Source organism: Telopea speciosissima, chromosome 4 (genome assembly GCF_018873765.1).
Source record: "Telopea speciosissima isolate NSW1024214 ecotype Mountain lineage chromosome 4, Tspe_v1, whole genome shotgun sequence".
Lineage (NCBI taxonomy): Eukaryota > Viridiplantae > Streptophyta > Magnoliopsida > Proteales > Proteaceae > Telopea > Telopea speciosissima.
In genome coordinates this window covers 16,545,530-16,571,980 of record NC_057919.1, presented here as the reverse complement: position 1 = coordinate 16,571,980, position 26,451 = coordinate 16,545,530, and the positions used below count along the sequence as shown (strand labels likewise).

The 26,451-nt window shown below is 38.4% G+C and overlaps 1 protein-coding gene across 1 annotated transcript; it reads left to right on the top strand.

The window, feature by feature from the left end:
* The first annotated feature begins 4,762 nt into the window (after positions 1-4,762).
* LOC122659019 (wax ester synthase/diacylglycerol acyltransferase 4-like) lies at positions 4,763-25,016 on the top strand. Its single transcript, XM_043854184.1, has 3 exons — positions 4,763-5,569; positions 8,620-8,757; positions 24,862-25,016. Exons 1-3 carry the CDS (start codon positions 4,763-4,765, stop codon positions 25,003-25,005), a joined length of 1,089 nt encoding a protein of 362 aa, XP_043710119.1. The 3' UTR covers positions 25,006-25,016.
* Positions 25,017-26,451: the final 1,435 nt, after the last annotated feature.

Here is a 26,451-nt window from a genome sequence, read left to right as displayed (position 1 = left end):
TAACGAGGAGTTTTTCTGGTTTATGGTTTAATGGCTTTGGATTGGTCCAACCAAGATTCTGCTTTAATTCGGTTAATCAGTTTAAGGTTTATTCGGTTTATAGTTTTATTTGATTTATTAAATTTTTATTTGATTTGGAACTGATTGTTTTTTATTCACAATCGAATCGAAAATTTATATTCAAAACCAAAACTAAACTGATTTGTTGCAGTTCGATTTAACTTTAAATAGTCAGTTTCGGTTATGATCTTTAGTTTGAGATCACATTTTGACACAAATAGGTAGATAAGTTTCAAAATTTTGTGGATAGGTACATCCAAATGATCCCTTACTAACATAGTAACTTCCAAACCAAATCGAGTTGACAAAGTGATAAAATTGAGCTTTGAAAAATCATGACTACAAGAGGGTGCCTGCCATGACATGGATAGCAGACAAAATGCATTGGAAGATGCCAAAATTTGACACGTGATATATCTATATCTAAGACTGTGTTTGGTTTGCATTATTGAAATGCATTTTAAGTTGATTTTGTATTCTCGGATGATAAAAATAGTTGTTTTTATCATTCAAGAATACCAAAATAGACCTAGAGAACTTAAATATCTGATGCATGGGGAATGTCAAAGGGAAGAGATTTAATAATTACCCAAGAGCCAGTCACATCACAAGTAGGGAAGAGATTTATCTTCTATAGTGAAAAGAGAATTTAATCCTACAATGTGTGGAACAAAGATTCCAAAAGGTAGTTCATCAGCATTGGTCCATCGACCAAAGGTGTCATGGACTTGTGGTAGTTACTTTGGTTTCGAGGAATCCTCCAAGTCAATCCAAGTCTTGCTTTGATGGTTGGCGCTGCTCTCTTAGGAGAGTACCCATGGATTTGGTGAATCAAATCCCATTGATGACATCTTTGGTCACAAAACTATTATGTATATTTTTCTTGCATTTCAAAAAGTGTGTGGCCCTCCTTATATGGGTCCCTTGTATGGCCCCTTGCAACCTTGAGGTTCAAAAGATGGTGTCTTTAACACACAAATAAATTAAGCAAATAGAGGTTGGAAGTTAGATGTTGAATGGTTGGGAAGTTATATCGCAACATCCATTGTGGAACTTTACGATTCAATTTATATTGACATAGATATGGAGGCTTATGGCAAGAATTCCTTGAAGGTAGGGTGTCATTTTCAGGGCGATAGGCACTGTCTACCATATGTGCGACAGAATGACCAAATTCTTCTCCTTGGCTTCAAATTACTAAAAAATAAAAAAAATTTGTATCTCCAAATAGAGGTGATCTTGTAAGACCAAAAGGAATTAATCAGAATGTACTAAAACAGCGAACGAAGCAGAAAAGAAATTTTTGTTGAGAAAAATCACTTGTTGGGTTGCATCTTTTGCAAGTTCATACATGGACCACTCTGTTGTGACCAAGATTGTATCCGAGGACTCAACAATTACTTCCCATAACAACATTAGAAGTTGTCTTTGCTTCAGATAACAAGTAGTCAAGATAGCAGTTCATTTTCTGCAAAACTAGTCTTAGTTAGAACTTAAAATTGCAGTTAAAAACTGAAGAATATCTGAATGTTTTCATTCTCTTGATCTTCATTTCCGGACTCCAAAGGAAAATAGGAAATGTTGGGACTTTTGGCATAGGTAATTTTTATGGGTGTCAATTTGGCCCAGACAACCTGAGCCAGCCCTGAGCCCGGATAGGGCCTGGGCTGGGATTTTCATGTCTGAGGCCGGGCAGGGCTGTGCATGGGCTGAGGTCTTGGGTTGAACCCAGCCCGGTCCAACCCAGCCCTATGTATAAGTAAATTACAAATATGTAGATTTACCACCTACACTCTTTATTTTTTAATCAATCTACACCACTCACACTCTCTAGTTTTTTATCCATCAACACCACCAACCACCCACCTCTCATATTGACACATTCCTTTTTCATTTAATTCTTGTTAATAAAGAAGAAGTCTATCCGTGGCATCGACCCAAACACAACAACCGACGCGGTTGGTGCCAAGGACAATTCACCAAAAAAACCAAAAAAAATAAAGAAGAAATCGAACCATCCTAAAACCTAAAGAACCAAGGTCAATTAGGGCTAACCCGGCCTTGTAATGACAAAAATTAGGGGCAGACAGGATCAATCAGGAGCAACTGGCTCAACCCAGCCCAATCAGGATGCTGGGGTGGGCTGAGTTGGATTGAGCCCAATAAGACTGGGCCTGAGCTGAGATATCACAGACCGATGTAGGATTGGGCTAGGCCTGGAGTGAGTTAAGAGAACTTAGGGTTGAGCTAGAGTTTTAAAAAACCTGGCCCAATAAACCCTCTAGCCCTAGGCAATTTGTAGATATCCCTTCTAGAGTTTGTGAGTTTATCTAATTGAGCAATAATGGTGGAGAACAAGCTAACTTTGCTCCAATGTAGCAGTGAGGGGACCTAGCTAGGTCCTAGGGGATCTTTATCTCCTCCAGTTTCCTGCCCGGCCCAGTTCCCCAGTTTCTACTACAAGGGAAGTTGAAATGACCACCCGACCCGTACCCAAACACTTTGCTTGCTGGGCTTGCAGGAGAGGAGCCTGATCCTCGACACCCACTGAAGTTGGCAATCTCTAGGGGCTGCACTTTGGATCTTGAAGTCTGGAATTGAGGTATCCCCTAAACCGTTACGAACAAGAAACTCTGAGTCAAAATATAGATCATAGATGGAAACCAACCCAAAGTATAAGGGCCGATCAAACGAAAAAGGAAAACTATCTGAAGACAACGAATCCTATGTGATAATTATAGTGCGATTTCAATAACCTAAGATAAAAAAACGAACCATGAAACCCAAGAAGGCCCCAATTTTTAATTAACAACATTAATTAATGATTAGCTCTTAATTATACTCTATCAAAATACATATGAGTGCTTACCCCCCTCCCAAAAAAAAGAGTGAAACCAAAAGAAGAGTATAGAAGATAAGACAATCAATCAACATTGTTTACCAAAAAAATATTGTTTATCAAAAAAACAAAAAAACAAAAAAAAAAAAGAAGAAAAAAAAAGAGAAAGAAAGGACAATCAATCAACATTGTTATGTCTTCCACATTAATTTGTACAGTAACTAAGGACAAAACAGGTCAGGACGTCCTAAAAGACCTCCCTCCATGAAACCTAGATTGCCACTAGATGAAAAGCGGAATACCCAATGCACGAGGCTCCCACCATTACGTGTAAAATACAAAAACGTATAGAATTGAATGGCCACAAAAGTGCTTTTCCTAAAGGACCGAATATCTCTTCCCTCATTGTATCAAGAATCCAGCCATGGCATCAAATCACTGTAGATGAAAAGATTATTTTTGTCACTTGGCTGACAAAAAACTTTCTCCTGGAAGCCAATTAGTGCTATTTATAAGATTTAAACTCAAAAAATTTATTGTTATTTAAGATAACTCTTAACAACTAATTAAGCTAATACTTTTTTAGAAATTTAAATTGATTTGTTATTCAGGGGAAGTATCTTTCAGTCATAAAGTTGACCTTTCAAATATTTGTCACTTGCAAGCTCCATTTGTTTTCAAATTTCATAAACTTCTGGTTGGTGTTAATTTTTATCCATATAAATATGCCGGTGCTTTAGCCCTATGCCATTTGCAATCATTTTCATACCGCTTGGGTTTAAGGTCATGTTCTGAATGACAGGGACTGCAATCTAGTTTGTTGAGCAAAGTTAATGCCTCATCAACTTGGAAGCAAAGGGAAATGATGCATCACATCAAAAAAAAAAAAAAAAACATGATGTAGATCCGAGTTCATTTTTTAAGGAGGTGAGGCGATCATTTCATGTAGTTGTGTCTGAACATAGACCGCATGCGACTAGGGAACGGTCTTTTTCCCAAAATTTATTAGGGTCAAGAGATCGTTGTATGGTCGTGTAGCACCTGCACAAACATAAGAGCCAATGCGAGCACATGAAGGGACATCAACAAAGATGCAATTTTTTATTTCATGAGGGTAGGGTGGTACTTTCGTGTGATCCTGTGTCTAGATCTATGTTCAAATGTTGTCTAATATGGTTAATAACTCTTCAATTGCAATCTTTTATTTTCGTTGTTAAATCCATGGAGTCCAATGAAGACGTAAAATTAACAAAGGCCAATTAACAAAGGCCAAAGGTTTTTCACGATGTCAATGTCATACGTTACTTCTACCCAAAAAGAAAAAAATGTCATAACTTACACCAATAGGCACGCAGGAGACACTTTCATGTTTGGTGTGGGATGAGAGTGTGTGAATGTGGGGGGTCCATTTGTCAGAATGTGAGAGGGTGTGGGAATTCCCATACAATCGTGAGAATATTTTTTTTTTAATTAAATGAGACTTATCTAGGATCATTATTACTCTCTCCTACTGTATCAAGTCGATAATACTCATCCTACTGTTTCTGATGCCAATCCCAAGGTACCGACACCCATCAATAAAGGAATTCCTCCAAATTTTTATCCTGTCTTGTTACAGCATGGTGCTATAACACATCGTGCGGCAGCTGCACAGGCCATGTGCATCATGTGGGGCTCGCTGTGCCCCATGGCCTGTGCAGCGGGGGCACGATGCGTTACAGCACCGTGCTGTAACAGGGGAGGATAACGATTCCCTCCTCCCCATCCCTTTTGTTTGTTATAAACTTATAATTTCCGTTGCAGACAAATAGGACTTGTATAAATAGCTAACAGGATAAGAAATATCAAGTCTAGCTTGATCAAATGGCTTCTAAACAGCTAAACCAAGTGCCTAAAGCAGAAAACTTACTACCCCCTTTAAGCCCACTCTCACAGGCCATCAACAGTCCTATCTTGTCCTTGACCATCACCATAGTTTTTGAATTCGAAAAATCCTTCAACAAGTCTCAAACCATTGAATTACTCAGAGATGTGTTGGTTCCGACTAATCCTCGCCTCTCTTGTATCATTTTTCAGGATACAAAGGGGGTACAAAGATGGAAGAAAGTAGATCTCAAGATCGAAGACCACATTATTGTTCCCACTTTTCCTTCCGGGTTATCCTCACAAGACTCTCACAAACATTTTTACGAATACCTGTCTGAAATATCTATAGAACGACTTCCAGCTGAGAGACGGCCTCCATGGGAAGTCCATCTGATCATGTATCCCACAAGTAATGCAACCATGTCGTCTCTCGTGTTTAGACTGAACCATGCGCTTGGAGATGGGTACTCACTAATGAGTGCAATGTTTTCGTCCTTCAAAAGGACAGATAATCCTTCACTTCCTATTACTTTTCCTTCTTCGTCTTTGTCTTTGTCTTCGTCGTCATCGACAAGGTATGGAATACGGATGAAGTGTTTGTCCAAAATGTCAAGTTTTATCTCTAGGTGCCTTAACACAGTTTCGGACTCTATTTCGACATTGTTGCAAGGCATGTTCTTAGAAGATGATAAGACGGCCATCCGGTCGGCTACACCTCGAGTGGAGTTTGAGCCCAAGACTATTGCGTCGGCGGTTATATTCGACCTTGGTGAAATACGGCTAGTTAAGAACATAGTTGGATGTGTAAGTTCTCTCACCTTTATTGAATCTCTACATTCTACTAATTTTACTTCTTGAAGTTGGCATTACTATTACTCTTAACCTACACCAGATCCCACTACGCCCTTCACAATTTTGCTTATATTCATTTTTTAAAATTAAAATAGGAAAAGAAATAAAAAATTCATTTGTGAGAGGACATAGGAAACGAGTTGGAATTATAGCTCCCCACATAGATTTCACCGTCCATAGGGTGTGAATCCTGTATACCAGAGATGGGTCTGCACCCCCACATGGACGGTGAGATCCATGTAGTGAGGGTGACACCCCATGTAGATAGAAAATCCGAGCTCGAAACAAGTTGGGATCAGCTCCCCAAATGGGGTGCCATCCCTATGAATCTCATCGTTTGTGGGTAAGAGAATCCGAACTCTGAGAAACACCTTATTCTCAGAGTTACTTTTCCTTCTCTCTATTATAGGATGTTCACAGACTCGGCTCAGGGTCATGTACGAGAAGGTTCTTATACGCCTGCAAGCCATCCAGATGGAATCCACTCCTCCTATGGATTCCATCTGGATGGCTTGTAGACGTATGAGAACATTCTCGTACGTGAACCTAAGTCGGCCTCGATGTTCACACTAGTTCAAGTAATCCCTACATGGTAATTTGGTTTTATCAGATAGGGGTGCAATTGGGTCGGGTTATGTTGAGGAGCTCAGCCCGATGTTGGCTTGGGCTTGGGCTGGGTGGCATCAGCCCAACTCCATCCCAATGGCTTGGGGCCAAGCCTTACGAGCTCGAGGTTTGACTAAGGGGCTCAAACCTATATATAATTTGGGAGAAAGAACGCTACCTGGGTGCATGCGGTGAGCTGCCCTACGCCTAGGCATAGGGGTGCACGAAATGACCGTCGCACGTCCATGAAAAAAACGGAATTTTTTGGGGGCATGGAGATCATTTCATGTCCCCAATGTCTAGGCGTAGGAGTAGGGACAGCGCACTGCAGGCACCCAAGTAGCTTTCTCTTTCCCATATAATATTTTACTCTGGAAAAAAAATCAATGCTCTTAATTTCTTGATGGTTCATGGTTTATTTATTTTCAAACATGTCCAACTCGACAACTCTATAATTTTAAGTTTACCCCCCCAAAAACAACTCTACAATTTTCAGTGAAATCCATAGTCCCATATTAGTGTATTACCTTAGATATATGTTAAATAATGGTAAACTTCACATGTAGATAGTGCTATATGATATAGCAAATCTAACTTGTGGGTAAAGGTTCTTTGAGCCCCTGGATAGGGACGTAGGGTATACTGGCACATTTGTATGTATCTCTTTTTCCTTCTCACATTAAATGACTTCGATGAATGCCCTTCAATATACAATACTATTTTGTCGCACCTCATTGGTGCACTCTTTTATGTTACTTAGTCAAAGAACCATCTCTCCAGACTTGTATACGCATATGTAGCGTAAAACTAGCACGGCCTAGTCTTAGGCTTTAACCTGAAGCCCAGCCCACCCAAACTTCGGGTTTGGACTTTGGGGACCGAGCCTAGCCCATGGGCTAAGAAATCCAGCCCAAGCTTTGAAATTTTTGGGAGGGCTCAGGCTTTTCGGGCCTAAGTTAGACCCCTATAATCAGCCATTTATCCTCAAAAAACCTTAGGTTTGAAAAATAAATATCAAGCCAACAGTCAAGTATCAGGTATTTGGAAGCACCAAATCATGGACTTTGTAAAGTTTCTTAAATAACACATGCTACTTCTTTCCTTTCATACTATTAGGGGTCAACGCCATAAGGATTTATCAGGGATTCAGATCTTCTACGGCGCAGCTGCCTGTTCGGCCTGTGTTGCACAGCAGGCCGTGGAGGATCTGTTTCCATTTATCAGCACTTTCTACTCCATTATGTGATCCACTATCCTTTCAAAAAAAAAAGATAAAAAGGAGAGCATTCTCTTTGGGGAGATCAAGGGCTACACGGGCATGGCAGCCAATGAGAATGCACACGTTGGAATCTAGGGGGCCTTTCATGAGAACGGTGCGGTCATTTAGCCCCCACTATGTTTTGGCATGGCCTTCATCCCCCACAAAAGACAAGTGCCCTTATTGCATTAATTGTTGTAATAAACCATCAAGGTTTATTGTTTTTATAGAAACCAAAAATATATTAAGGAAATAAAACACCAGTTTACATCACTAGATATAGAAATAAAGTGTTTTGTCCATCATAATGATATGGGAGAGGGTTGGGCACGTATGCCGCTAGCGTTCTTAGAGCTAATGGTTGTGCCCCCATGGAGAGAGAGAGAGGGTAAGAAGGCGAGGGCAGGTGAATCATTTCCATGGAGAGGAAGGGTTTTTTGGAATATACGAAAACCCTAGGAGGGGTTTGTGTACCCTAGGATGATAGATGGAGGAAAACTTTATCCTTCTAACAGAGATAGTGAGTCTTTTTTTTTTATTAAATGTTTGATTACAACAGTTCTCTTTTTTCTTTACTTTACTCATCATTTCTCTTATTTCTATACTATGCTTTCTCTAGAAATTACTTGCACAGAGAAAGAATTGTAATTTCAAGTTCTAATTTTTAATACTTGTGTTTATAGACTGTTAATGATGTTATCGTTGGATTGATATCCTTCACAATTCAACTATACATGCAAAGATTGGAACCAGTTTCTGGCCACAAGCGTCTGTCTGCTTTGGTGCTTATGAACTTGAGAAAGAAGAAAGGATATCAAAATGCGAAAGATATGTTAAAAGCTAATGAATGGGGCAACCATTTTGGCTTATTAAGCATATCACTTCCTCTATTTAGAGATTCTAAAAACCTGGAGCCCCTTGAGTTCATCATCCAAGCGAAGAAAGAAATGGATAAAAAGAAGAATTCTGCTGGGATTTATTTCTCTGCTATACTAATGAATGTTTTGAAGAACATCATTGGCTCAAAGGTTTGGAAATGCATTTCTTCTCTACTATTAAACTTCTATTATAGCAAATATAAATGTCTTTATTAATACTTCTTATAACCAGAAATTTTTATTTTTTTTGGTTTTCATAGGTAGTGGCTGGATTGATGTATTCGACTTGTAAACATACAAGCATTGGGATTTCTAATATAATTGGTCCAATGCAAAAGGTGGCACTAGCAGACAATCCAGTTAATGGCTTTTACTTCACTGTAGGAGGTGTTCCACAGGTACAGAAGAGAATTTCCAAGTTTTCATACTCTGATCTCTTTCTAGTGAAAAATATTCTAGGTATATTGAAGTAATATTAAATTTTCTTCTGTTTCTTTCTTAGTGTGCTAATTTTATTTTAATGAAAAATTAATTAAGAGAGAAAAAAAAAAGGGAGGGTAGAACAACGAAGCCCCAACCCAAGACAATAGGGAGACCCCAATGAGAAAATCAGACAGACTAAAATGATGATACATCAAAAATCAAGGGAGGGGAAAAACATTTAATCAAAAGATGATACATCAAAAAGCAAGGAATGGGGTGAACTAAGAGAGAGGTCCCATAGATGCCTATTTCTAAATGTGTATGGGCTCATAGAACGGATGTGGGTAGAAGTTTATTTCTAATCTCAAAAGAAATGGTACATCTGTTTTATAGTATGCGACTAGAGGTCCATCTTTTTTAGTATTTTCCTAACAATTATGATGAATCATATCATAGCGCAAAAGACAAGCTTAATTATTAATAATATTAGCAATTGACTTACCATTGGAATTAATTGAAATCCACCTCTATTCCCCCAAAAAAGGAAGGATAGTTCTTTGATAAGATTAATACTTTCTAAAGATCCTTTCCATATAGATCTAGAAAAAGGACAAATAAAGAACATATGATTCACATTTTCTTGAGAGTTTCAATGGAGACAATAATTAAGAATGGAAAGGTTTATCTTGTGAAGAAACTCCTGGGCAGGAAGAGACTGAGTCAAAGCCTGCCAAATAGTAAAACTATGCCTAGGAATATTTGAACTGAACTAGACAATCATATGTTAAGGGATTTTCTAGGATTTTGACATAATCAAATTCCAAGCAAAGACAAAAATGGATTTCTTTAAAGAATTTGCAAACCATAAGACTAAATCGCCACTCCCTCTTGGCTTTACCAGTGTGGAAGGAATATTATATCAAACTTCAATTAAGTTATTGGAAGTATTAGGCCCTACATACCAAATTCCAACTCGTATAATAAAAAAAACCTTGGCCAACCCATCTGAACCAGTATCATATCTGATTTGATCACTGTATAATGAAAAATTCATCATCCCTTGACGTAAAAAAAAATTAATAAATTCACTAAGATAAAAACTCTTACAATTTTTTCTTTTAATTTTTCCTCATGATATTCATAAGTAATTTTCTCACAAGCTACATTTATTTATTTGTTGTGGCTGGGTTACAGAGCCTTTCCTTCACGGTGATGAGTTACATGGGGAAGCTAAGAGTGATAACAGTTGCAGAAAAAGGGTTTATAGATTCTGAGTTGCTTATCTCTTGCATGAAGGAGGCTTTTGGAAATATTTTAGAAGCAGCAAGTAAAAAGTGAGCAGTAGAATCAAATTAAATTGATCGAAGACTTGCATTATTTATTACAATAGATCTAATGTAGTCTTGGTATTGTCATGGATAATTATATATATGTGTGTCTCCTAAAGTAATTATTATCTTTGAACAGTTTGGGATCTTAAAAGCAACAAAACAGTTTCTTTGTTCCAAACTTATTCTATTTTGTTTATGCGAGGGAGGTATATTACTTAATTGCCTAATGTGAATATTTTCATGACCAAATTGTACACTTGCTTTTTTATTTCAACTGAAATGCCTAAAATGAAGACCAGGGATCTGGATCAGATAGATTTACCCTTGTTTTCTTAAAAAAAAAATTCATTTTTTTTACATTTTTATCCTTGGTCCATACTGATCCACCGATATGGGATTGACTAGGAATTGGTATCAATCTCTTTTGATATCGATATGAATTGCCTGATCTGGCCAATCCAATACCGATTCCTCAAACCATGCATGTGACACACCAAAAAAAAATATGGGCATATATGGTTACGGCTCAATGTAACGAGTGCTTGGTTACATGGAGCATTATGACCCATTTGCTATGTTTAATGGAATTTCTTTTTTACTATAAAGGCTGGGCACACTGGTTGTGTACCACGAATTAGCGTCTATTAATTGTGTCTATCTCTCTCTTTTCACCCTTTTGAAATGATTCCCTTGCTCTTGCCCTTACCCTTACCATATGATGCCTCATCCCATGCCCCCATTGATACCGAGACAGAGCCTTTAGAGTTAACATGCAAAGGTTTTTGCCGGCGTCTGCTGTTGCCCATGAGCAGAGACCCACATGGCCACATACTGCCCTCATATTAGTGTATTACCTTAGATGTTAAATAATGGTGAACTTCACATGTGGATAGTACTGTATGATATAACAAACCTATCTTATGGGTAAAGGTTCTTTGAGCCCCTGGGTAGGGTACACTAGCACATTTTGTGTGTCTCTCTCTTTTCCTCACATGAAATGAACTCACTGCCCTCCAATATAAAATATCATTTTGTCGCTCCTCAGTGATGCACTTTTCCATGTCATTTGTTCAAAGAACCGTCTCTCCTAACTAGGCTAATTGTATACACATATGTAGCTTAAGACTGGCACGGCCTGGCCCTAGGCTTTAACCTGAAGCCGAGCCCAACCCAACTTAGGGCTGGGACTTTAGGGACCGAGCCTAGCCCACGGGCTGAGAAACCCAGCCCAAGCTTGAAAATTTTTGGATGGGCTCAGGCTTTTCGGGCCTAAGTTAGACCCCTACAATCAGCCATTTATCCTTAAAGTTTCCTAAATAACATATGCTACTCCTTTCCTTTCATATTGATGGTGATATGTATCCTAATAGGGGTCAACGCCATTAGAATTTTATCATCACTTTCTACTCCATTGTGCGATCCACTATCCTTCTAGAAACCAAAAAAAAAATGGTCTTAGTGCATTGTTGTAATGAAACATCAAGGTTTATTTTTTTATTTTTGGGCTCATGTTTTCTGTGTCGCAGTGCAGGCTGCGCCAAGACACATGGGCCTGCTACTCAGGGGGGTAGGGTGGTCATTGCACCCACCCCCATGTGTCTGGGCGCAGCCTGCACCCCTAGCACAGAGAAGATTCTCCCAATATATAAAGAAAATAAAACACCAGTTACATTCCTAGCTATAGAAATAAAATGTTTATCCTTTGTAATAATATGGGAGAGGGTTGGGCATGCTGTTAACTTTTCTGGCGCTAGCAACTGTACCCAATGGAGAGAAGCCTAAACAATGGGATAATGCCCTTGCCCAAGCATAGTTTGCATGTAATAGCACCCATCACAGTTCAATTAGACGCTCACCTTTTTCGGTTGTGTACCAAAAGGTTTCCAAGCATGCGTTAGACTTGTTTTCCAAGATAAACGACACTGCTTACGTCGTGGATCTCTCACCGGATTGGATAATCTCTCGAACCTTTAATGTTGCTGATTTGTATGACTATCATGCTCCGGGTGACCCACATTGTATGCAAGGGTGGAAATGATGGGGAGCAAAGGTTGTGAAGACGTCAGGAAGTCCAATTGTGAGTAGAGAGCCATGCTGGAGTTGGAGTGTGCTTAGATCTTTTATTTATTTGTTTTATATATGTTGGGTAGTAGATATTAACTTTAGGAATAAAGTTTTCTGCATCGAGGGAGCAGGATGTGTCCAGACACATGGGGGGTGGGCGAAATGACCGACCCACCCCCTGAATGCCCAAAATCCCGTTTACGTCATTAGTTGATCCATTTAGTGGGGATACGACCTTGTCTAGCTGAGTTTTATTGTCAACATATGAGTTTTCTTTTTGTTTTTTCAGGTCGGAGTCAACATATAAGCTTTCAATTTAATTAAGATTGAAATTAAGGTGCATATTTTTATATTTTTTTGATGAGAAAGAAACAAATATATTATTTCGGAACTGACTAATAAACAATGTTTTTAGTCTGAACATATCTAGCTAGGTTGGTAGCTAAGGCTATACAAAAAGAAATTTCTTGTTTGTCAAAACATATATCATGAGATATATCAGTAATATAGATTAAGTTCCTTTATAAGGCGCCAAGGCCAAGGAGAATCGGTAAGAGATGGAAAAAACATCAGTGATTAGCTGATTGGAATACCACATTTCTTTAATCTTCAACCTCATACTATTTGCATGATCCAAGCCAGTACGTATACTAAACAGTTCGGGTACCATAGATATATTAGATGTTATGTGCCCTGCAACCAAAAAGTTAAATTTGCCATCTACCAAAAAGATGTAGGACCATCCTGCCAAACTTAATCCAGGTATATGGTATCCGACACAAATTAAAACAGGAAAATCTAAGATTGGTAAGGCTAGCGAAGGGTTTATAAATAAAGCTTCCTCAGTACTAGGATACACATGAGGTGAGGAAGTTGAGGGGGGGGGGGGATAAATTTAAATCTACTAACCACTGATTGATTTCAGTCATTATCCATATTGGGTTTGGATTTTTAGACCCAATGATCACTTTGTTTCTGACAATCCAAATAAAATTACAAGCAATAATGAAGACACTAAAAAACTAGACTAATGAACGTTTGTTAAGTTTAGGATTGAAAAAAGTTGTCAAGTAGAAATCTTTCAGATTTGTATGGACCAGGTGTTTAGGACCGCAACAGATTAACCATTTTTTTTTTTTTTTTGATAATCACATGCCAATCCCAAATGAAAATCAATTTTTGAGACCTCGAAAGCCATAAGGGCAGATATACACACCACACTCGCATACCCGAAATTTAGGTACATATTGATGACTACCCTTTACACAAGAGCTTTTCCAAAAGGATTGAAAAGGTTTTGTCGGACATCATACAATTGGGGAGTCCTTGGATAAGTTTGTTTCTTGAAAGAAGTCAACGATATATTATATCCATGCTTTTTTTTTTTTTTTTTTTAATTTTATTTTATTTATGAGAATCCATGCTTTCAGTTTAAAATGATTGAAATTTAATGTCACTAGGCTGATTGAATGGGTAACGTACCTCAAGTCCCCATCCTAACCTTAATGCCAAGCCGCCAAGGGTACGTTTCGTAAACCGAACCTGATTTGGTTTCAAGATCTTCCTAGGACGTGTTTGGTTCAGTGAACCAATTGGTGCTGCACCAATAGATTCATGATTCTGAATTAAATAAATCGTTTAGTTCAAAATGATGGTGAAATGATCTGGGTTCATGAATCTATTTGATTTCCAATTTTCATGTAAATGTGAATTATATTTGGATCCACCTATAGAGGTGGATCCATATTTGATTCAAGGAAAATAAGCCCTAATGTAAATACCCCTCTTATTTGTGAACCAATGTTGATTCCTATTCATCGAGCTTGAAGAACGAAAGCCTCAACATACGTTTTTCGTAGTTGCGAGAAGAAGGCTGAAGAACAAGAAGAAGCTTGAAGAACAAGAGCATCTGGAGAAGAAGGCGAAGGTAGAAGAACGAAAGCCTCGACATACGTTGTTCTTCGTTTTGTCGAAGGAAGAAGAAGGCGAATGGAGAAGGTTGTCGTGGAACCTGCAACTGGAACTGCAACTGGAGAAGAAGGCGAAGGGAACTTGCAACTTAAACCTGCAACTGAGGTAGATCCAGATTCATTGTAATCTCTCTCTCTCACTCTCTCTCTCTCATTATCTCTCTCTGTCTCTCTCTGCAAGATCAGTAGGGTTTAAACAATGTACATCTGAGTTTCAATTTCTGTGATTGCAGGTCAGATTTGGGTTTCTCTCACTCTCTCTCTCATTATCATACCTGAAATCAAGGGTAAGTGTATGAGTTCATTTGTTTTCAGTTTTCATACCTGAAATTGTGTGTATATGGGTTTCGATTTTAATTTCCTTCCTTTGCTGCTGTTGATAAAAATCCACCAAAATGCCCTCATCTTCCCCTTAGGATTTGAAACTGGTTTTTTCCCCAAATCGATTTAGGGTTTGAACCCAGGTGTGACATCGTTGAGATTCTGATGGCATTAAAGGAACAAAATTGATACGTTAAGAAGACTGAAAAAAGCCACACAAAAAAAGAAAAAGAAAACACGATTCATACTGCTTTAGCAGTACGTGACATAGTTTAACTTTGTGATGCTTACTTCACGTCTGAATTGCGCCAATACATCACCTGAGAAATCTTGGTCCAAGAACTTTTTCACAGCTCCTTCCTGTTGTACAGAACCAACACCATCAATAATGTAATAAAAAACAAAAAAGAACCAATCTTGCTCTGGTAGAACCATTCATGACATCAATTTTCTATAACAAAAAAGGTCCATGATTAAAGGGAATATGAAGTGTTACAGAAAGACTTTCTTATAGTGAGGGACTAAGGCAGTGTATTTTATACAGAGATCACTTGGGCAAGTTTGGTCTCTATCAGCTATTTTTGTACAGTTAAATTGGGCTCTCCCATCTTACAAGAGTGGAGTACTTTTCAATATATGGTGATGGATTCACTTGACAAGGAGCAAATTAAGACATATATTGCTTAATCGGTAAATATGATGTTTCCAAATTATAATGAGATGGGAATGAATGATATTAGAATGACCACGTATCAGGTTCTTCAGTACATGCATGCCGGCCATTCTCGGCCATTCTTAGGCTTCTGATGAATTGAGATTTTCCCCTTCAGACCATAATCAACACTTTCTTAATTTATCTTTTTGCAAGTTGAAGATGACAAGGGAAGAGTCCGTTTTGGCAAAGTCTGTGAAGCCCTAAACTTTGAGGGCGATATGACTATGACAATGTGGAGCCCTTTTGAACTACCAACTGAGCTGCATGTGAGAGTTTACTTGGGAGGGACAAGTGGAATAGACCTTCCATTCAAAGGAGTTAGCTAGTAGTGACACCTCAATGGCTTACCTTCTCTCTTCACAGATGAGGAGATGATTTTCTTTCCTCTTCTCTTCTTTCCACCTAATTGGGTTTTTAATCTTATTTTTGTGGAGTGCAACAATGTGGAGATATTGATCTCTCTAGCTTGACACAGATTCCAAGACTTTCCAACCTTTTTGTATAGAGAAGAGAAGAGAAGAGAAGAGATGATACAATCCAAATTTAAAGTTGAACAAAAACATCTTGTTTCTGAATAATGATCATGATTCATGACTCATGACATATTATGTGGACTGTAAATTATGATCTCTCTGGCTTAATTTTTCTTCTTGTTTTGGCTCCTAATATGTGGACTGTAAATTATGATCATGATTCATGACTTAAGAGATATTTGGAAGTTCTCATTTACTAGTGGGTTTTCTTTATTTTCCCTTAAATTAGGGTAAAGTTTGGTGCTTATACTGTTGAAGTATGAATACGAACAAAATATTAGATTCAGTTCCATTTGGGTACAAATATACTGGCCTTGAATGGCGCTCTTGATTTGATTTGAGATAAATTACATCAGAGTGACAGTTATTGGTTCATGAGTGAACAGTATTGGCATTGGTGACTTACTTTTAACACAGTAAATTAAATTTTTTTTTGGTAAAACACAGTAAATTAATTAAGAATACTTTATCCTGTGTTCCCTAATCAATGAGTACTTGATGGGTCTTTAGCTCAAATTGGTAGAGCACTTGGAACATGAGCATGTTCCAAGGGGATGGTGGTTCGAATTTACCAAGGCCCAATTTTTATTCAACTGTTCATAGCATAGTCAGTTAGGACACTAATCCACACAAGAGCCTAATTTTAATGGTATTTTTTAATTTGGCATTTTATAATTACTTTGGTTATGTTACGCAAAGATGTTGGAGCAATATACAAGGGAGTTGGAGGACGTCCTTGATGCTATCAAAAAACTTGACTTTAACAAGTGATGATGTCTAGGAGGAGGGAATAGAATGTCACAATAGTATAACAATTTTTTAAATCTATATTTTATTCATGTAATGAATGACAATGACAACTGTTGGATAATAACTCTATTAACTCCCATTTTAATTCAAGTTTAAACATTAGTTGTATGCAAAATTCTTCATAATTGTTTCATTTTCTAGCCATAGAGTAGCCAATGTGATGATTGGGTCTATTTGAACCAAACAGTTTTTCACACAGATTCAATCTGAATCCAATTGACAGAATCAGGGAAACCAAACAGTTTTTCATACAAATCTAAATAGAATCCAACTGACAGACTCAGGGTAACCAAACAGTTTTTGAGGATGATTCAACTAACAGACTCAGGGTAACCAAACAGTTAATCTATCAGGACAATGGATCCATTGGTGCAGCACCAATTGGGTTAACTCCAACATCAATGCAACCACCAATTGGTTCACCGAACCAAACACGTCCTTACCCACTTTCTTTTTAGAACTTAGAACATGCCAAGTTGTATGGGAATTATAGATATAACCTACCTTTATTTTTTAGGGGTAGAAAAAAAAATCCACATAGATCTATATTGTTTTTTGTTTTTTTAATCATTCCTATCGAGGACCCAAAGCCACTTAGGATGGCAACCCAAGAAGGCGGCCATGGGGTGGTGTCCTAACTCCAAGAGAAGAGGGTGGCCAAGGGAAGGGGAGGATGAATTACACGATCTCGTACACTGATGTGAGAGAAAACATAAAATTCTGGGATTTGTGAATCCTAGAATGGTGTGGTGAACATTCACCGTGTGATGAAAAAAATCTCTCTCCTTTTTTGTGAGTCAGTCGGATTAAAATTTGAATTTACTTTTGTTACAATGAATGTGTAAATAGATCAATAAATAAATAAAAGGACAATGAAATGGAGGGAAATCACAGTAACTTTTGGCTAAAATAAGAATTTTAGCAGAAAACACACCTTGAATTTAGAACTGGGATCCTCTCCAATTTATGGATTGTTAGTTGTGACTATGCCGGTGCAGATGCTTTTGCCCTATGCCATTCGCAATCTTTTTCATACGGGTTTAGGTTTAAGGTCACGTTCTGAATGACAGGGACTGAAATCTATTTTGTTGAGCAAAGTTAATGCTAGCTTAACACAATGCTAATGCACTAACCCGTACACACAATGGCTATTAAGAAATTAATTAAGAATCTAACTGATAATTAAATATAAATGGAAGCTGTTAAATTATAAATTTTTTATTTTTGGTAAATAGAAGTTGTTAAATTATTAATAGAACAAATAGTTTGAAATAACAATGTGGGTTGGCAACTATACCTTTAATCCTTTATATAGAAAGTTCAGTTTCCTTTATGGATATAGAGGATGTTAGTCATTTAGGATCCAGATCTCCTACGGCCCAGCTGCCCATAGCAGCCTGTGCGATGTGACATGGCCACGCGTGCAATGACCGCCTTATCCCCGCTGGGGTAAAGCGTTGGGCAAAGGGTAAGGCGGTCATTGCACACGCAGCCCAATCTGCGCCGCACAGGCTGCTACAGGCAGCTGGGCCGTAGACGATCTGCATTGAGTCATTTATGTATGAGCATCCATATCAGTACTCAATGAGCAAACTTATTTACAAAGCTGACCTCTGAAGTCAACTTGACCATCCATTTCAATAAATTAATCCCCCCCCCAAAAATATTACATAAGCCTTAATTTTAGTCCTATACAATGGGGCAAATCAATAATATATGAAGAGGTTTAAGAATCTAAAAAAAAATAATAATAAATAAAAAACATTTTTCTCAATCTTTCCACACAGTTTGTGAGAATTCCTAACGTGTAAGGGCAAAACATCACCACGAAGTGACAAAAAGAGTATCTGAGATTTAAGAGAAGGTTTCCCATGATGTTAGTGTGAAGATGAATCTGTACATAGAGCCCATATCAACAATGATGTAGAGAGAACGATATCATCCACATAGAACCCGTAAGGTTAAAGTTCAAACCAGAAAATAATAAAGAATCGTATGTTAAAGGGAAATAGTACTCTGACGTCGTGGTGATTCTTTTTTCCCTCATATTATTTGTTATTAAATAAAGCCTAGAAAAATCACAAAAAAATCCTATGTAACATCACATCGCCTAAAAATGATTTTCTCCAATTTATGGCTTGTTAGTACGGGTTAGTGCATTAAAATTGTGTTTGAGTGTAGGTGGGGGCCTAGGTTTCACTTAGGTTTAAGCTAGGTTGAGTTATAACTCCAGTCCAAGCTTGACAGTAACTCTTGTAGATGGAAGTGGTCGATGGGTGATCGACCGGAGACATCGACCAAAGAGTTATAGTAGATAAGATAATAATTTTCCTGAAAAAACCATCCTGTGATCGATGGGTGATCGATCGGAGACATCGACTAGAGATTTTACAACAACAAAATCTAAGGGAAAAATAGGGGTTTTTGGAAGGTTTATGTAGGGATTCCTCCATTTGACTACTGGGATGATGTGTACTTAACCTAAATTATGAATTTGAAACCCTAATTTGGTCAATGGAATGGGGGTGTGGTAATTTGAAGATGGGATTGATTAAGCATGGGGGTTTGGGTTTTAATTGTACCAATTTAGGTTCCACTTCACATGCATGACAGTAGAAGGGTTTATTTCCATTTATCTCAACACTTGTACCTAGTTCTAGGTCTAGGAAAGAAATAAAAACAAGAATGCCGAGCATGCATGAGAGGAATCGGGTTCATAACTATTCCATTCATATAATTTATTAGGCATACAAGTTAGATGCTCAATTAAAAGCTTAGATTCAGAAGTGTACCTGAATTTAGGTCTAGACAATAAATCAGAAGAAGGAATTTGGTTAAGCTAGGGTTTATCTTGAATTTGGAACCAATTAAATGGGTTTCACAACTTGGTCTACACCATATAAGTTGAAAAATGGCAATTGAGGTTTGATTTGGTAAGGGTTTACTAAGAACTGAATAAACAAAAGTGGGAGAAAGAAGATGAGAGTAATCCCTTACCCCAGCTTAAGGATTAATTCACTCCAAACCATGGTTCAAAATCTCGCGATATATCGTCGATATTTCAGTATATTTCGGATATCTCAACATTGCCGAGACAAGATGACAAGATGACTATACGAAATGAAAAAAAATCCAAATTTCGGTATATTTCGTGATATTTTGTCAAAATTTCGGTATATTTCATAAATAAAGTGTATTTAACAATTTATACATCAGGGCCCGACTATCTACTGTCAATCAAGGGTGCAATCCCAAAACACCACTTTGATTTCATTTTTTTACAATATGAAGGTTTAAATGTGTTTATTTAACTTAAATAAGGGTGTACATGAAGTATCAGGCCTTAATATGGCCAAAAACCCACCGAGATGGAGTGCCAAAATATGGTAGAAAAATTACCATATTTCGGATATCTCGACCAGCCCGAGATACCGCTCCAAATCACCTTCTCTTCAATTTCCTTCTTCTTTTCTCTTTTCTTCTCCCCTACTCCAACATTTTCAACAGTAAAATGAGTTATTAGATTTTACTTGGTTTATATAGAAATGGGCTTAATGGTCTATTTGGGTTGGGGCCTAATTGTCTAGAAACTGTTTATTTATCTGATTTCACGTACACGAGTCGATACGTGGGTCCCGCTTACCTACATTGTCAGGAGAACACTTCTATTAGGTATTTGGGATACGACAACGAGATCCTCGTATCACGACACTGGGCCCCGTACTCATGGGACAGGGATTTGCCAAAACAATAGGTCTGGTCGATGGGAGTGGTCGATCCTACATCGACTTGAGTAATTGACCAGAGTGTGTTTTCCTTGCTGTTTTAGTGTTGAAACACCCCGGGTGTTGGTGTCTTCGTGTACTAACTCTCCCCCAACATAATTCTCTAACATAAAATATTAAGTTTGCGGCTAGGGTTCGTCAGCCAGGGGTACTTACCATGAGTTATACATTTGGTGGTGGACTTTGCAGTTGCATGGAGGAGGTATCCGTCCATTTATCGGTAAGTGAAATTTCACTACTGGGGTTCCTTCCTCTCGATCAATTATTCAGTCAATACACCACAAGGTACCGATGGCAATGACCTCGGGTTCCGGACCTACAATCAGGGTTCAGGTCATAGTTGGGCCAAGCCATAACATGCCCAACCCTCTTTTAATTTAAAAGTAAAAACTTTTAGGGAAGAAGAATTAATGTTGCTTGGTCACTTGGCCCCTACACTAGTATGTGAGCCAATGAGGGGATACACATGAACATCAACTAGCTAGGAGGATTTTTCATTTTGTAGGGAGGCGAGACGGTCATTTCAGGGGGTTGTGTCTTAGCACAGGCTGCATGTGATTAGGAAGCGATCTTTTTCCCAAACATCTATTAGTGCAAGAGATTATTGTCTGGTCCTATGGCACATCACAAGCACATGGACCAGTGAGAGTACATGCAAGGATATCAATATAGATGCAATCTTTTTTTTTAATATCATGGGGGTAGGGTGGTACTTTTGTGCGTTCTTATGTTTGGGCGCAAGAACCATGTGACTACGTAGAGACACGTAGAGTCCCTTTTTCTTCTTATGATTCTAGATGGTGTGAGATGAGAGAGTGTCAGTGTGGAGGTCCATATGAACATTATTACTCTCCCGATGTACCAAGTCGATAATGCCCCAGGTCCCACTGTTCCTGATGCCCATCCCAAGTACCCACATCCATCAGTAAAAGGTAATTCCTCCTCAACCCTCTTGTTTATTTTATCTATATAAATAGCTAATAGCATAAGAAGAAATATCAAGTCTAGCCCCCAGAATTTGATCAATGGCTTCTAAACAGCTAAACCAAGTGCCTAAAGCAGAGAACTTACTACCCCCTTTAAGCCCACTCTCACAAGCCATGAACACTCCTATCGTGTCCTTCACCATCACCATAGTTTTTGAATTCGAAAAACCCTTCAACAAGTCTCAGACTATTGAATTACTCAGAGATGTGTTGCTTCCCACTAATCCTCGCTTCTCTTGTATCATTTTTCGGGATACAAAAGGGGTACAAAGATGGAAGAAGGTAGATTTCAATATCGAAGACCAAATTATTGTTCCCACTTTTCCTTCAGGGTTATCCTTACAAGACTCTCACAAACATTTTTACGAATACTTGTCTGACATATCTATAGAACATCTTCCAGCTGAGAGACGGCCTCCATGGGAAGTCCATCTGATCATGTATCCCACAAGTAATGCAACCATGTCTCTCGTGTTTAAACTGAACCATGCGCTTGGAGATGGGTACTCACTAATGAGTTTCCGTCCTTCAAACGGACAGATAATCCTTCACTTCCCATCACTTTTCCCTCTTCGTCTTCGTCGTCATCGACAACGTATGGAACAAGGATGAAGTGTTTGTCCAAAATCTCAAGTTTCATCTCTAGCTGCTTTAACACAGTTTCGGACTCTATTTCGACATTGTTGCAATGCACGTTCCTTGAAGATGATAAGACGGCAATCCGGTCGGGTACACCTCAACTGGAGTTTGAGCCCAAGACTATTTCGTCGGTTTTATTCGACCTAGATGAAATTAAGCAAGTTAAGCACATGGGGTGGATGCAATGATCACTTTGCCCCTGCCCAGGCTGATCATGTGCCTGGCGCAGCCTGCGCTGTGAGAACATTAATCTTCCTTATTATTATTATTATTATTGTCGGATACTGATTTGGATCGACCGGTATCGATTGGGTTAAGGCTCTAAATTCGAGATAAAAATCCTAGCTTTACTCATCATTGCCCTTATTTCTATACCATTCTTTCTCTAGAATTCACTTGCACAGAGAAAGAATTTCTATTTCAAGTTCTAATTTTTAATGCTTCTGTTTATAGACTGTTAATGATGTAATCATTGGGTTGATATCCTTCACAATTCAACTGTACATGCAAAGATTGGAATCAGTTTCTGGCCACAAGCGTGTGTCTGCTAGGGTGATTAAGAACTTGAGAAAGAAGAAAGGATATCAAAATGCGAAAGATAAGTTAAAAGCTGATGAAAGGGGCAACCATTGTGGCTCATTAACCATATCACTTCCTTTATTTAGAGATTCTGAAAACGTGAGTCCTCTTGAGTTCATCATCCAAGCGAAGAAAAAGATGGATAAAAAGAAGAATTCTGCTGGGATATATTTCTTTGCTATACTAGTGAATGTTTTGAATAACATCATTGGTTCAAAGGTTTGGAAATGTATCTCTACTAGTAAAATTCTATTGGAGAAAAGTTGTGTGTGTGTTGGGGGGCGGGGTGGAGGGGGAGGGGGGGCAGATCGTCCCACCCTCATGAAAGTTGAAAATTCCGCCTCCATGATGTCAATTTGTGTGTTCTCATTGGGTGCCACGTTTTCCCATAGAGAACACCTACCCAATTCTATTATAGCATATAAATATCTTTAGGAAAAAAATTCTATGATGCCAACGTGCATATTCTCATTGGGTGCCACACTCCTCCACACAGAACGCCAACCCAATTTTATTATAACACACACACATATATATATATATCTTGTATTGTCCATGCCCAGACATTGAGGGGGGTGGGCGAAATGATTGCTCCACCCCATGAAAGATGGAAATCCCACCTACTATGATGCCAACGCGTGTGCTCCCATTGGGTGCCACACTCCCCCACAGAGAACGCCAACCCAATTATGTTATAACATATATATATCTTTAGGGGGAAAGTTTTCAGTGGGAAGAGTGTACCGTCCATGGCCAGACATTAGGGGGAGCGAAATGATCACCCCACCCCTCATGATGCCAACACACATGTTCTCATTGGGTGCCATGCTCTTCCACAGAGAATGCCAACTCAATTATATTATAGCATATATATCTTTAGGAGAAATATTCTTTGTGGGGGGAGTGTATCAGAAGGGATGAATGACTGCCCCACCCCTCATAAAAGATGGAAATCCCACCCTAACATTGCCAACATGCATGTTGTCATTGATCCCATGAACACAGGGGGACTTGGCTCTTGTCCTGCAGTGGCGGGAGCTGGAGCGTCTAGCACCCCCCTGCGATCACTCCACGTGGCCCTCTTTGAATCCAACGACATAATATTGTTTGAACCATTATTTTAATTTAAGCCTCCCATTAACGTCTCTCACCCGCCCAGATCCCATTAGACCCGACCCGATATATCACACGCTTTTTCCATTTATTATTGTTGGAGATTACCGTGTAAGCTTTGAAGTCACATAAGAATGTGAATCAGAGATTAAACTCAGAGAAGAGGGACCCATGTGACTGTGAATCAGAGATTAAAACTCTAAGAATTGAAGAAGAGGACCACCACTTTCAGCAATTTCTACCTTTTTGCCGCTTTCTTGACTGAGAGAAGTAGACAGAGGAAGAAGGACCCATTTAAATGAAGCTTCGATGAAGGTTTTCGCCGGGGTTTATTTTCTTTTGTTTCTTCAAAGAAACCGAAAACTAGCAAAACCTCAAAACCCAGCCTCTTTTTCCAATTGCTTTTCTGATCCAAAGCTGATTCAGTGCCACCGTCGTCTGAATTATGTGGCGTTCGGAAAAAGAGAGAGAAGAAGAGGGGAGAGTTACACGAACTATCGTCGTCGGTCGCCGTTTGCCTTCGTTGCTTTTCACCGTTCGCCATTCAACTAGTAGAGATGGAGGTGAGAGCTCCCTAGGGTTTGTCGTTGTTTAAGCAAAACGAACAGAGGAAAAGAAGGGAAGAGAAAGACCCACTCCTCGATTTTGGTTTACAAAAAGTGAAATACATCGGGTCGGGTTTAATGAGATCTAGGCGGGTGAGAGGTTACTGGGAGATCTGGATTAACATAATAGTTCAAACAATATTATGCCGTTGGATTCAAAGAGGGCCACGTGGAGGGATCTCAGGGAGGTGCTGGACGCTCCAGCTCCTGCCACTGCAGGACAGGAGCCAAGTCCAGGGGCCACACTCCCCAGAGAATGCCGACCCAGATCTTTATTTAGTACGTAGTTTTTATAATTAGAAGAATTTAATCTTTTGGTTTCATACATAGGTAGTGGCTGGATTGATGAATTCAACTAGTAAAAATACAAGCATTGGGATTTCTAATATGATTGGTCCAATCCAAAAAGTGGCACTTGCAGACAATCCACTTAATGGCTTCTACTTCACTGTAGGAGGTATTCCACAGGTACAGAGAAGAGAAATTCTAAGTTTTCATATTCTGATCTCTTTCTCCTAATTAATGGAGTTTCTTCTTCTGTTTCTTTCTTCTCTAGAAAATGACAATGGAGATCTAAATCTAGTGTTATTCATTGATGACCTTATTTGTTGTGGTTGAATTAATACAGAGCCTTTTCTTCACAGTGATGAGTTACATGGGGAAGCTAAGAGTGATAACATTGGCAGAAAAAGGGTTTATTGATTCTGAATTGCTTATCTCTTGCATGAAGGAGGCTTTTGGAAATATTTTAGAAGCAGCAAGTAATAAGTGATCGAGCAGTAGTATCAACTATCAAGTTGATTGAAGACTTTCATTATTTATTACAATAAATCAATATTGTAGTCTTGGGATTGTCATGGATTACATATAGTGTCGCTTAAAGTCATTATTATCTTTGAGGAGGTTGGGATCTTCAAAATAAAAAACACAGTTTCTTTGTTCCAAACTTATTCTATTTTGTTTATGCCAGGGAGTTATAAGATCATCTGTCAGTCTGACCAGGGATCTGGATCGCCTGTATTGGTCTCGATCGGATAGATTTATCTTTATTTTCTTTTAAAGTTTGAATTTTTTTTCTTTGTTAACATGGTCCATACTGATCCATCGATATAGAATTGGCTACGAATCCGTATCAATCTCTATCAATATTATATTGATATGAATTGTCTGATCCAATCGATCCAATTATACCGATTCTTCAAACCATGCATGTGACACAAAAAAAATATAAAACGTCCACGGTTCAGACCCACATGGGTACATACAAACCATGCGGGAGAGCAAATCCACACGTGCACTATCCCATAATAAATACTCCAATCTCTTCATCAGTCCTTTGGAGTTTTAAAAGAGAAAATAAAAGGAAATAAAAAGAAAGGGAAGAAGAACACTGCCCGGGCGTGTAACCCTTGCATCAATGGAAGGGCCAATGAGGGAGACATGGGGATCAAACATGAGGATTTTTCATTTTATAGGGGTAGGATGGTCATTACCAGGGGGTTGTGTCTGGACGCAAAGCCACACAACCAGACAGCTTTCTTTGTCCCAAAAAAAAATTTAAGAAACATTCAAAAGGTCATTAGACTTGTATACCAAGCTGGTCATGAGGTGACTAATTACAATGGGAGCGGCTAGTGGGTTCCGCATCCTGCTTTCCTCTTTACAGTTACACTCTTACACCTTTTTGTTTTGTGAACCACGTAATGGGATTAAGTGTGTCAATTGGTTCGGTTTCTGTTTGATTTATATTTTGATAATGTATAAAATAAAATCGAACTAGAATCCATCAAAATCAGAATCGTTTTACTTACATTCGATTTTATTGGTTTGTATTCGTTTCGTTATCAGATTCATATCTGGATTACATGTAGCTTGTAGTACTGGTTTGGGAAATGATATGGAATTCTGATTTGTAATTTATTTAAACCTGATTCACATTCTATTTGTAATTTATTTAAACCGATTCATAGCCAAATCTGATTCACATTCTATTTAAACCAGTTCACATCGGGTTTTCACCATTATACCCTTTAATTGATTCCTTTTACACTTAATTTGATAGCACAAATAGATAAGTGTCGAATAACTAAAGTTTACCGTCTCAACAAATATTGCGGATTCTCTTACTGTACATTCTAATGTTAGAAAAAACTACCTTAGAAATATAATCTCTTAGAAACATAAAACTAGCTTTTGCTCGATTAAGACAATTTAAAAA

What these genes read in the sequence shown, in the direction of transcription:
- LOC122659019 (XM_043854184.1), top strand. Translation starts at nt 4,763, where the DNA reads ATGGCTTCTAAACAGCTAAACCAAGTGCCTAAAGCAGAAAACTTACTA. An exon ending in TTAAGAACATAGTTGGATGT is followed by an intron (nt 5,570 to 8,619) that starts GTAAGTTCTCTC and finishes TGGTTTTCATAG; the next exon opens with GTAGTGGCTGGATTGATGTA. An exon ending in CTGTAGGAGGTGTTCCACAG is followed by an intron (nt 8,758 to 24,861) that starts GTACAGAAGAGA and finishes GAATTAATACAG; the next exon opens with AGCCTTTTCTTCACAGTGAT.